Source organism: Balaenoptera ricei, chromosome 3 (genome assembly GCF_028023285.1).
Source record: "Balaenoptera ricei isolate mBalRic1 chromosome 3, mBalRic1.hap2, whole genome shotgun sequence".
In the NCBI taxonomy this organism is placed as follows: Eukaryota; Metazoa; Chordata; class Mammalia; order Artiodactyla; family Balaenopteridae; genus Balaenoptera; species Balaenoptera ricei.
This window is the reverse complement of record NC_082641.1, coordinates 134,374,258-134,387,864: the sequence shown is the minus strand read 5'-3', so window position 1 is coordinate 134,387,864 and position 13,607 is coordinate 134,374,258. Positions and strand designations below refer to the sequence as shown.

Below are 13,607 nucleotides of genomic sequence, written 5' to 3'. Positions count from 1 at the left end.
GAACAGTATTCTGAATGTAAATCTAGAAGCCAGATTTATTCTGTGATTTGGCAAGTCATTTATATGCATAATGGTTCCTTTAAAATTTGAACTGTTTATTAACTGAAGTATTTGTAATAAATTTGAAATTTATATTTGAGAGATTCGAGTGCCAATTATAACCAAACCTTCCTTATTTAAAACAACTTTTTGATGACTGAAAAACCGTACAGCAAAAGTGGAGTAGATATAACTAGTAAGAGTTACCAAATTTTTATTTTTTCACTCTTTCTAAAACTCAATTTTAAGTGGAAGATTTGAATTACCATATTTACAGGCATCTGTTATAACAATTGTTCAGTAATAATTGGAGCGTTACATGTCAAATGAGTACTACTATAATATGTCACATTTCCACAGTATGTACTCCTCAGAATGTCTTTGAATTCTTCAATCCATATAAGCATGAGAAATTCTTTTTTAACAACCACACATTTTACCATCTCATATCTTAATTGTAAGGTATTCTTTTCAAAGTTAGTTCTTTCTTATAAAAATATTACTTAATATTGGTATTTTTAAATTCTAATAGGTGATACTATCTCCAATAGCTAACTTTTATTGAGCACTTCCTATATATGTCAGACACTGTACCATTGTGTATCATTTGATATGTTACCCTTTGAGATAGTAGTAGTATTCTTCCTTATTCCCATTTTACATTTGAGGAAACATGAAGAGAAATATTGAGTTGGCCAAAAAGTTCGTTACAGGGAAAAACCCGAACGAACTTTTTGGCCAACCCACAAAATAATTTTGCCAAAGATCACAAAGTAAGTTAATTGGAGTCAGATCTTTCTGACTCCTAGAATCCATGTTCTTGACCACTGGTGAAGTCTTATGTGAAAGTTAAATACAGTCTCCAGATGGAATATTGTGTAGCCATTAGACATGAGGGCTGGAACTTCCCTGGCGGTCCAGTGGTTAAGACTCCGTGCTTCTACCACCGCAGGGGCATGGGTTCGGTCCCTGGTTGGGGAACTATGATCCCACATGCTGTGCAGTGCGGCCAAAATATAAATTAATTAATTAAAAAAAAAAAACAACCACTGAGGGTAACAGTGACTACACAGTGACATAGAAAACGCACGTGGTACAGTAAGTGAAAAAAGACAAGGACTACAGTTAAATGTTCATAGTGGTTCTAAACATCTTTAGACTGTTATCTTTGATTTTTCATTGCTTTTTTTATACAGTATAAATAACATTTAGCTTTTATATAATTTTGCTCATTAATTTAAAGAATTTCTGTGAACAGGAAACCTAAGACTGCATGTAAACCAGGTCTGGTCAGCAAAATGACAACTTAGCTTTATAATAGACCGTAGCATGTTCAATTTCCTTTTTAATTTGACCTAAAGCCATTTTTTACTGGACTTATGCCAGCTCTAATGTAATCTCTCATCTGTATTCTTGAAGCCTAATGGAATAGTAAAATCTTCTTAAAGATAACTTAAATGTGTTATATAGTGTCCTCAGGGTAGCTTGTGCACAAAAGATGTTTTCTTTCCCACCCTGTAGAGGTATCTCATTAGGACACCCAGTAGTGTCATTATTAAGTTTTCATGTGTTTCTCAGTTTTGATGCTAATCTTTGTGCGTATGTGCCTGCATTTTTTTTCTCTGCAGCACCAATGTGGTTATGAATTATTCAGAGATAGAGTCTAAGGTTCGAGAAGCAACGAATGACGATCCTTGGGGACCTTCTGGGCAACTCATGGGAGAGATTGCCAAGTAAGTGATAATTTGACTCAGCAGTGCAGAAAGAATGCAACTATATTCACCCAGAAATGTGAAATTTGCTTTCAGTTTTAAACTGTTTAGCTGCCAGATATAAATTTTGCATATAATCATTCAGATATTAGTGGGGGAAGTTTTACAGAGGATCCATTCCCCTTAGATATTAGCTCAGAAAAGTAAAATAAAATTTTTCTTTTTCAATGAAGTTTAGAAAAACTTTGTTAAAATTTTGACAAATGCATATAAAATGACTTAAAGCAAGGAAAATTTTTTCCTGATGAACATCTGGATGATTATGCCAGTGAATGAAGGCCTTGTAAAATATGATATTAATTAGTGGGACTTATGAATGTGCTCGATATTGTATAAAATATAAGAAAGACATTTTTAAGGAAGCATATCTAAATTTTTTTGAATTAAGCTTATTAATTTTTTAAAGCTCTTTAGGAAAACACAGAACAAGCCTGCCATCTACTGTCAGAATTAACACACTGCAAACTCTTAAGGAAAATTATTCTTTTTTCAGGGCTACATTTATGTACGAACAATTTCCAGAACTTATGAACATGCTTTGGTCACGAATGTTAAAAGACAACAAAAAAAATTGGAGAAGAGTTTATAAGGTATGGGTTTTAGTCTGTATTTATTATTTGACACGCTGAAGACAAATGCTTGAAGTTTTAAGGTGTACATACATAAGTGATTATGAAGGATGTTGAATCCTAGAATAGAATATTCTAAAACATTAAAAGAAGTAGATTTGCTGTTTGTGTTCTGTTTTCTAGTCACCATAAACAACTCTTCATATATTTGTGCATGTCGAAAGTAATGAATCTATAGTAGTATGCATGTTTAGTGTATGAGCAGTTAAGATGAAAACCACCCTCTAATATGGTTTGTCATCTCTACGTAAAAATTTGCCAGTATTATTACAGTATTGTGCACCAAAAATATGTGTTAAATTTAAGTATAACAAGAGATTCTAAAACATTAAAATTCTAACATTTTAAAATTTGCAAATATGTACTCTTTTGTTAGATTCTTTTCATTTAATACTGATCTCATCATATGTAGAATTCTAAAACAAGATAGTAATCTGTTCTTCCATCCCCACGATATTTTCTCACTGCAGAGAAAGTTTTTCTGTGCTTTCCAAAATGGTGTTATTATATTTATATTTGAAATTTTGAAAGCAATGTTTCTGGCTTTTAGTATTGAAAATCAGTGCTTTATTTAGTTCCATGTTTTTGATGTTGTTTCTGAAAACATTCACTGTCATTCCTTTAGCTTATACAGTAGTAGTGATGAAATAGTTTAAATTTCTATAAATTAATTTTTTTTAATTAGAGCTTTTTGTTTGTTTTAATAATTCTTGGGTAAACTACTTTTTTAACGAATAAATTCCTGGTAGAATGAGGGTTTTTTGCCCCTCAGTTTCTTCAACCTAACTAGATTTTCATAGATCTTTATGTGAGGTTTGTTCCAAAGTTAAGTTCAGAATTCATAATTCACTGGTTTTTAATGTATTCACAAAGTTGTGTAGTAGTTACTAATGTCTAAACCAGAACATTTTCATCACCTCAAAAAGAAATCCCGTAAACATTCTTTTCTCATATTTGTTGGCAGCAAGTTTTTTTTTTCCTTTGATTCTTTTTTTTTTTTTAACGTGTCAGCATAAATCACGTTTTTAGCAGAAAATATCTATATTTTCCAAAACAAGCAGCAAGTTTTTTAAACAAAAGCCACATCATAAACCTCCCAAATTAAATTTTATCCGGGAAAAATGCTGTGAGGTCATATAATTACCAAATAATTGTTCTCTTTAAACTGATGTTTCTAACACTAAAACTGAACCAGCTTTCTAAAAGCTTAGTGTTCATTTATATCATACATTCAGATATTTAACATCTAAGTTTTTTTTTTAATCTTTTGACACATATATCCAGTGGACAGTTTATAATTACTACACTTGGTATAAGAGGAACTTTAAATTGATAATACGAGTTTTTAAAGGTACTTTTAAAGTCTAATGTAAGGTAAAGAACCCCACACACACATACACACACAAAGATTATTTATTTGCTAATGTTAGAATTTTTTTTTTTTTTAGACATTTATCAGAGCTCTACCAGAATTTATTTCATTAAATCTCATTTGGTGCTTTGTATTTTTACAGTCATTGCTGCTCCTAGCTTACCTCATAAGGAATGGATCAGAGCGTGTTGTTACAAGTGCCAGAGAACACATTTATGATTTGCGATCCCTGGAAAATTACCACTTTGTAGGTGAGCAATAGAAAAACCTTATAAGCAAATTAAAACAGTAGTTGGAGTTGTCAGTCACCTGAACCAGCTTAGAAGCTTCTCCGCTCTAATTAGAATGTGACTGTTGCTGGTTGTGTGACGAGTGCAGAATCCAAGACGTGGGGCCCTAGAGTATTAATTAGTGAAGACAAGAACTTGCAGAAAAGACTGGCTAATAACAACAGAACCAACACAACATGAGTGTTCGGGTTTATATTAAAATATGCACTGGAGACTGGTCCCCTGTGGTGTCCATAAAGGAATAGCTTTAATCATATGGGAAGAAAAGGTTAGAGCTCCAAAACACACACATCTGTTTGAAGCTGGGGGGTTTTTTTCCTCCCACCAAATAATATTTACTGTGCAAAGGCAGCAAGGCCAGAGTGTGTTTTGAATGTGAAAGAGGATACAGAATGAACCACATTTCATTTTGTAGCATACCCCAGTTGAAAGCACTTTAAAAATTCAGTTTTTCAGCTACACTAAATCCTGGTAATTAGTGTTTCCAAACTTGTATTGGGGAGACGAAGGCGTTTGGGTGCTTTTCAGTCATTAAAATGTACGTTTTGTTTTGTTTTGTTAAAATACCATAGAAAAAGAAAATAACATTTTTGGATATTAGTCCATTTTGTATGGTTATTGTTAGTAATCCTTTTTAGTGGATCTTTAATTGATTTTGCATAGAACCGTTATCTGTGGTCCTTTTTAGTTCATCTTTGCACTCTCTTATAAGGCAAAATTGCATCTCAAGACTTAGGATTTGATGAGGGAATGACAAAATTCAGTAACACAATTTGCCTCTTTTTATTCATTTTAAAATATTGAAGTTGGTTTCTTGTGTTGAAATTTTCATGTCTTTTTTGTATGTGTTAAAGGGTTTGATACATATTAACTGAATTCTTAAGGTTTTGTTTCTCCCTTACCATCCTCACAGATGAGCATGGCAAGGATCAAGGTATAAATATTCGCCAGAAGGTGAAAGAATTGGTTGAATTTGCCCAGGATGATGACAGGCTTCGTGAAGAGCGAAAGAAAGCAAAGAAGAACAAAGACAAATATGTTGGGGTTTCCTCAGACAGTGTTGGAGGATTCAGATACAGTGAGTATCAAAGACAGACTGGCACCTAAGCATCAGTTTAGCTTCTTGGGTGTATTTTAAGAATCACTGAAATACAGAAGACAAAAATGCTATTTTGCATACATACAATACTGAGATATATGTAATACTCATTTTGGCTCCTGTAGATCTTAGGAATATTTCTATTTTTTACTTTTGTGGTTCAAGAATATGATTTTAACCATTAAGCATTATTGAATGACCAAACTTCGAGTTGACATACAGAGAGTAAAATAGATATATGCCCTTTCCTCTTGGGGTTCCCATTCTAAGAAGAAAAAAGGATTTCTGTAACTTACCATGTAGAACATTAAAAAAAAAAGTTTGATGAAGAGATTCATCCTCCTAGTTCAAAACCAGTTTAGTTCTATTTTTGGCCAAAAATAGAGCTACAGGTTAGTCCATTCTCAGTCTCTTTCCTTAATTAAGCACTGCGTTAATTTGACGTAGAAAAAGGTAACTGACAATACCATCAGTTTTTTTGTCTAGGCCTATCACTGTATTGTTCCTAATGTATTTAAGAACAGCTAGAACATTCATCTCTCATGTTTATTTTATTTATTTATTTATTTCGTGAATTATATCTTAAATTTTATTTATTTATTTATTTATTTATTTATTTATTTATGGCTGTTTTGGGTCTTCGTTTCCGTGCAAGGGCTTTCTCTAGTTGCGGCAAGTGGGGGCCACTCTTCATCTCAGCGCGCAGGCCTCTCACTGTCGCGGCCTCTCTTGTTGCGGAGCACAGGCTCCAGATGCGCAGGCTCAGCAATTGTGGCTCACGGGCCTAGTCACTCCGCGCATGTGGGATCTTCCCAGACCAGGGCTTGAACCCGTGTCCCCTGCATTGGCAGGCAGATTCTCAACCACTGCGCCACCAGGGAAGCCCTCTCATGTTTATTTTTAATGTAATAATATGGTTTTCCTAAAATAGATCACTAGGTAGGTGCTTGAAACAGATACAGAAAATAAGAACTCTCTTTCACAGGATGTTCCTTTGGACTCGTTCTGTCTTCTGTGAACACTGACAGTCCCTTGTCATTTTGTATATACACAGACAGGCCAGTGCCACGTATACTTAGCAGCTGCATATTGGGGCTCTCTAACTGCCCCCCAACCATATCTAAGTTTGTTTATATTTGAATTATACTGAGATCTTGTAACTCCTTCATTGTAACTGTGTAAAAATCTTCTATTTCTTACCTTGCGAGTATCTATAAAATGTCTTCGCTCCTTTGCTCCTCTGCTTTCTTGCCCTCAAATTAAAAATACTGCACTTAATTGGTTGATGTTTCTAACAGCAGAAAAATTCCGTTTTTTAATGTCCCATATCACATTTAAGTCAGTTCTTGAATTGGGCAAAAATGTTTCTCTTAAATAAATCACATAAATATGTTTTGGAGTTTTTATTTGTTTAGGGGAGTAAGAAGTCTTTTAATTATTTACCCAAGTTAATATTTTATTCTTTAGATTTTTCAAAGTAGCTTTAGCAGTTTAATGTGTTTTTGAGTAGAAAGAGCTGTTCTCCACTCCTTTCCTCATTCTACTTGCTAGTAGTCCTTTTTTTAATCAGCACAATATATAATTAGATAAATTTAGACAATTGAGTAAGTTTTTAGACTTAGAGTGAACTAATTACATCATCTACATTAGAGATAGAGTTGAATGTCCTGTGTATCTGCATTGCCTTCTTTTATAAATTATTTTTAATGTTATATATATTATTCAGAGACTTAATCAACTTTAACTATTTTACATGCTTTTTATTTTGACGTTAGATAATGTTTTGCCAATATCCACTATCTCTGGCACTCATTTAGTATGATGTCCACCGTGCTAATTTAGTTTTCATCTGCTTTCATTTATCCTGTAAATTTGTTTCTTTTCAAAGTCTAGTTCATCACATTGTTATTGAAGTGTACATATACATTGTTGGAGAGCCATTCATTTTTATAATACCATCCTGGCTTAAATTTTGTCTAGAAAACATTTTGTTATGTTCTCTTTAAGTTGGTGGTCACTTTCAGGTTTAGTAGACGTATTTTTAAATCCTCAAACTCTCACAGAAAATTGTGGCTTTGCAGTTTTACTGAGTAATTCAGCAAAATGGTTTTGTTTGATTTCCAGAGGGCATGTATGCCATCAGAACTTGTTAACCAAAGTTTAAACAAAAGCTCAGTTATCTACCTTTTGATTATTTTGCTGTTTCCCGTTGGTCTTTCCTTTTTCTCTGCACCCTGCCTTAATTTTCAGTCTTCTTTTTAACCACACGTGATTTTTCTGCACCTTGTACTCTTGGCTCTTAAGTTGAGTTTGGACATGGAAATGGAAAAGGCTCCATTTAGTGCCTGTGATTCCTATCTCTTCTTTAGGCCCTCAAAGTCAAGGACTAAAACAAATCTTGACATTTTGGGGCTTTTTTTCACTGCCAGTGATCTACTATCTCCATTATCAAATTCACACAGAGGCTCCCTAGGTTTTGCCAGTCCCAGCATAATGTTTGGACTTGGTGTTTGAATAGATCATCACTGTTCTGAACTGCTTGAGCATATTTCATGATTCTAGTCTGTATAGTTTTTGGTAGTTAGAATATTCTTTTCTTTTTAAAATAATTGAAGGGTGCTTTCCCATGCCATGAAGTACATTTATTTTTCTAGTTTGATGGTAAAGAATGACAGTTATGAGTCTTTACAGTATATTGGGATATGTAGCATTCAGAGTAGTGTTTCCTATAGTTTGTGTTTTGTAAGAGATTGTTGCTTTCCAGTGCTTTTCTAATAATTGAAAAACCATTAAGAAATGGGAATGAAATATAATACATTAAGTGGCTTTTGTGAAAACAAAAGATTTCCATTTCTCTTTTGCTTATATAGCTTGTGTTGGTTTTTGTGTTTTCCTCTACTCCTTTCAGCAGCCCTTAAGAACTTCCTGATATGCTGTGCTGTGCATTAAGGTTGTGTTAGTTTTCGTAAACAAAAGCTTTTGAATCTGCATTCCTGCCCCTTAATGACTGGCACTACATGCTGTGCCTTGCTGTAATTGTGTTGATTCAGCACTGTGGGAGCTTTCTGTTTTCCTTTGAAAACTGTTTTATTATGAGGAAAAGCTTCAGAAATAAGGACTATAGACACCTTTTGAATTTAATGTCCTTAGAGTTGCTTCTCTTTTTAATGCTTTATGTAGGTGAAAGATATGATCCTGAGCCTAAATCAAAATGGGATGAGGACTGGGATAAAAACAAGAGTGCTTTTCCATTCAGTGATAAATTAGGTGAACTGAGTGATAAAATTGGAAGCACAATTGACGACACCATCAGCAAGTTCCGGAGGAAAGATAGAGAAGACTCTCCAGAAAGATGCAGGTATTAACACTTTGTCTCCTGGGTCTCTTGGAAAGGGTACTAAATTGACACAGCTGGGTCTTGGGTTTTTTTGTTTATTTGTTTTGGGTGTTGGCATTATCTGAAATTCAGCTTTATTTGTTTGTTTCTTTAATAGATTTTATTTTTTAGAGCAATTTTAGCTTCACAGAAAAATTGTGCATAAAGTACAGGGAGTTGCTGCATAACCCCACCTCTCTGAGTGCAAAAATACATGCACACACACACAGTTTCTCCTGTTATTAACATCTTGCATTATTGTGGTACATTTATTAACAATTGATAACCAATATTATTAACTAAACTCTTCAGTTTGCATTAGGGTTTACTGTGTTGTACAGTTGACAAATGGATAGTATCCACCGTTACAGAACCATACAGAGTAGTTTCACTCCCCTAAAAATGCCTTGTGCAAAAATATGGAACAATTCATGAATTTGCGTGGGGGCAGGCTAATCTAGTTCCTGACGTGGGATTGAACCGAGACCATGGCAGTGAAAATGCCAAGTCCTAACCACTGGACCGCCAGGGAATTCCCAGGTCATGCGAATTTTCGCTGTATTGTTCCAGTTTTAGTATATTTGCTGCTGATTTATACATATATATAGTGTGTGTGTGTGTATTTACACACACACACATCATATATACAGTGCAGCTGTTTATAAGATGCTATGTCAGACATTATTTGCATTTAGTATTGACATACTTTCCTTGTCTGTGTCCATTTATTTCTAAAATTGATCACATTTCCTGTATGTTTTTATTCAGGCCATTTATTGGAATTTTTTTTCCCAGTAAGAACTTTGACAGCTTATTTTGCAATTGGGCATCTGATGATCCAGGGATCTAAGGTATTGCTGAGGGATAATGAAGTTTATTATTTTATTAGATTTAAACAAAAGTTAGGGGTTTGAAAATTCTTCCTGTGACATTTCATTAAGATTCTGTGCCAGTTTATACCAGAAAAAAAAAATCCAGATGGATATTTGGACTAAAATGTTTTTGAGTGTGACCTATATTTTCATAGATTACATTTTCTAATGTTGGGGTATTTGTATTTAGTTTTACATAGAACAGTACTAGGAACCTTTTAGCATTCACTTTTTCTTACCTACCAATATAACTATTAACTAGTTTTTCTGCCAGTTATAAGGGCAGTATATGTAGCACTTAATTTGCAAAGCAAGTTTTATAAGATATTTGTCATTTGTGCCTCACTGTATCTCTATTAGATAGTCTAGAGCAAGGATTTTACCATTATTTTTTGGGAGTAAGAACTGAAGCCCAATCAGGCTGTGTGGAACTTGCCTAAAGTAACACAGAGATGCAACCAAAACTTCAAGTGAGTTCTTGTAACTAAGTATCATCTCTTTTTCTCTTATAAAAAAATCTTAACAGTTCAGATTTAGGGGTCATTAAAAAGAAATAAAAATAATAGTTTTGAAACTATTCAGATTCTAAAATATTTTAGTGTCTTCTCAGTATGTTTCCATATTTATTAAATCTGTGGAATTCCTGTCTGTTTCTGGAATATGATCTTTGAAGAACCAGAATTTATTTTTAATACTTTGAATATATTTTACAACTATATTTCTAGCTCTTTTATACTGAAAGTGTATGCATATGGCAATAATAAATAACTAAACTTTGGAAAACGATGCCTACCTCAAATACTCTGTGCTGTTTTTCCCTCTTTAATGTTCTTGTGGCCTTTGTGTTCACACTTTTGGTTTGACTTAAAACATAGTGGCCACATATTCTGTTGCTATTTCCTGAAGAAGTATGGGAATCAGGTAGGTAGGCTGGTTAGAAATCTAACTATGTACCTTCTTGTTTTGTTACTCTCTCTTCTTTGCCCTCCACCCTCAATTTTTCTTTCCTTGCTTTGCCTTCCTATTCTTTTTTTTTTTTTTTTCTGTTTCTCCCTTGATTTTTTCTTTTCTACATTTGCCTCTAAGACAGGGTCTGCTAGCGTTCCTAAATCTTTTATATATTCAGGTTTAAAAGAGTGAAAATGTAGTGTATATTATTTGTTTTAGTAACTAAAGAGCAAACCAGGGACTTACATCTTGGAGTATTTGTGAGAGAAGAATAGATTTTTAGACAAAGTTGCATGGGACCTATCTGGCATGTTATCAGAATTTTAGACTTATTAGCTCATTATTAGATTCAGGAATTCTTGAACACTGATCATATATGAAGCTTTCATTTCATTGTGTGCTAGTCAAGTTTACATTCTCACCTTGTAAAGAAATTATCTTGCACTATAATCAAATTGGACATCAGAAAGGTAAGAAATTTCAGTCTTAGATATAGGACTGATGGTGGGAATTTTTAGGTCATTTGTTGCTGAGAAATCAGTAAGTGACAAAGGGGTTTTGAACACTTGATCAGAACTTGTAGATTCCCTAAAATGTTTATAGATAAAAATACATTTAACCCCTTTGCTCAGTGTGGGAAGCCATTCTTCTTGATTCTTGATTTGTACAGGTTCCAAATTGATTTATATTTAAGTAGAAATTGCTTTAGATTAGTCCGAGTTAAATTGCATCAGTAATAATAGTCATAGTTTTAAGGAGAATTTTAAGTATTTTACTTCAGAATATTTATAATTTAAACCACCTACTCTGAAATTAAGAAATAGTAAGTAATGGAACGTATTTCAGGCAATTTCTCTCTCTGTCCTACTTGCACCAGAAAAAAAAACCCAATGCGTCATTACTGGAGAGCACACTAGTACTGACATTTTTAATTTGGGGCATATGAAAAACACAGTTCTTTTACTCATTCTGTATTTTTTTCCTTTTGCATGTTAAGAAGAAGAAAAAATCTTTGAATGTGCCTGAAAAGGAATTCTTTTAAAATATTTTAAATATATTTAAATTTTCTGTAAAGCAATTTTCTTAGTTTTGTAAAAGTTTGATCTCGTGATTCTATATAGTAAAATAGAGCACAGTTCTTGTAAAGTGTGTTACCTCATTTTTCTGCATTTACAGATGAGAGTTTAATCATTTGAATGCAGATAGGATAATATTTAAAAGATATCCATTGAAATTATAGTATTTTATTATATATTTGCATTAGTATATGAGTCAGTGACAGAATCTTGTTATATAAATGGAACTGTAGTTGTTGCACACAGTCCATTTCAAGAAAATGGTTATCAAATGCAGCTATTTGAGCTCCTAGGCTCTAATCAGTTGATTCTGATATGATAATAACCCTGCTATTTTATTTTTTAATTAAGCTTTAAATCTATAATAAATAAGCACTTGAATTATTTCAGGCTTTTTTATTTGTACACATTTATGTAAATACTTTTTTGTAGCAGTATTTTAGACTTACCTGGGGAATTTGATGGGTTCCCACTTCTGCTCCCCAGTGCATACATATGATTATTCAGGTAGCTTAGATAACATTCTCTTGATCCCTGTCAAATAGTCAAAGTATGGAATTTGGAGTTACTGCATTTGAAATTCTTTAGCTCAAATCACTGAGGGGTCCATTTTAAAGTAATCCCTAGTCTTATTATTTTCCTTCATTTTTAATATCTTTTAGTGACAGTGATGAGGAAAAGAAAGCAAGAAGAGGCAGATCTCCCAAAGGTGAATTCAAAGATGAAGAGGAGACTGTGACGACAAAACATATCCATATCACACAGGCCACAGAGACCACCACCACAAGACACAAGCGCACAGCAAATCCTTCCAAAACCATTGATCTTGGAGCAGCAGCACATTACACGGGGGACAAAGCAAGTCCAGATCAGAATGCTTCAGCTCATACACCTCAGTCTTCAGTTAAGGTGGGAATGGCACGAGTTTACACATTATACACAGTTTTATTCTTTTTTTTTTATTATTAATTAATTAATTAATTTTATTTATTTTTGGCTGTGTTGGGTCTTCGTGTCTGTGCGAGGGCTTCCTCTAGTTGCAGCAAGCGGGGGCCACTCTTCATCGCGGTGCGCGGGCCTCTCACCATTGCGGCCTCTCTTGTTGAGGAGCACAGGCTCCAGACGCGCAGGCTCAGCAATTGTGGCCCACGGACCCAGTTGCTCCGCGGCATGTGGGATCCTCCCAGACCAGGGCTCGAACCCATGTCCCCTGCATTGGCAGGCAGACTCTCAACCGCTGTGCCACCAGGGAAGCCCCCACAGTTTTATTCTTATAAATTACTTTTAGAATTACTGCATTAGTAGGCTCAGGCATTTCTAGGTAATCATATTAATTATTAGATCATCTGGCATGTATTACTCAGTCATTAATAATAAGAAATCTCTTTGGAGGCAGAAACCTGTCCAATTGCTGAATGATTATCTATGCACTTTCTATGAAAATAGTAATAACACTCTTGGTTCATTTGGGAAAGGTTGTGAATCAGAATGTAGTGCATCTGTTTCCTTCTAGACACCACCACTGGTACCAAGTGTGAGATTCACTAAGGAAAACATGGTAGTGTTTGGAAGTTGTAACAAATGACCACTTGTATATATGACAAGTAGTTATATAGCGGAACTGGTCTTGTTTAATACAGAGATCGTTCCTGTGAAAAGGAGGTTTATTTGCCCTGTGGTCAGTATTGATCAGTAGCAGCACTAATTCTTGTACTGTCTTCAGTTTTTATTCACCACAGAAATGAAATCCACCTGCTAGATACCTGGCTGCAAGCTAGTCTTTTGGACAGAAATCTGCCTAAGAGGGAGGAGGTTTGCCCCGAAAGCCTCAATAGTTGTTCTGTTACTCTCCCCCCACTAGTATTCACCCAGCTTGTATCTTTGCATCAAATGTAGCTGAAAGCTAGGGAAAATATTTTTCTAATGTATCTTGCAAATTGCAGGTGACTCTAAAAATAAAGCTAGTCCTACTTAGTGTCAAGAACTGTGTCAAGTTTTCCCACATATCTTCTGGTGTATAATTTCACCCATATTGTGCTCTTTTTAGTTTTGACAAAAACCTCAAAATTATAACTCAACTAGTTGTAGTTAAAAAGGGGAAGTGGATGTGCTATTTCCTTGTGGTCTTAGTTTT

At 34.3% G+C, this 13,607-nt stretch overlaps 1 protein-coding gene across 3 annotated transcripts in view; it reads left to right on the top strand.

The window, feature by feature from the left end:
* Positions 1 to 13,607, top strand: part of CLINT1 (clathrin interactor 1) — a 67,807-nt gene that overhangs the window by 36,638 nt on the left and 17,562 nt on the right. For all 3 annotated transcript variants that reach the window (XM_059917599.1, XM_059917598.1, XM_059917597.1), the window contains exons 2-7: positions 1,668 to 1,772; positions 2,305 to 2,401; positions 3,955 to 4,063; positions 5,016 to 5,180; positions 8,382 to 8,559; positions 12,136 to 12,382. In XM_059917599.1, coding sequence (XP_059773582.1) covers positions 1,668 to 1,772; positions 2,305 to 2,401; positions 3,955 to 4,063; positions 5,016 to 5,180; positions 8,382 to 8,559; positions 12,136 to 12,382 — 901 coding nt within the window. The remainder of the gene's footprint in view (positions 1 to 1,667; positions 1,773 to 2,304; positions 2,402 to 3,954; positions 4,064 to 5,015; positions 5,181 to 8,381; positions 8,560 to 12,135; positions 12,383 to 13,607) is intronic.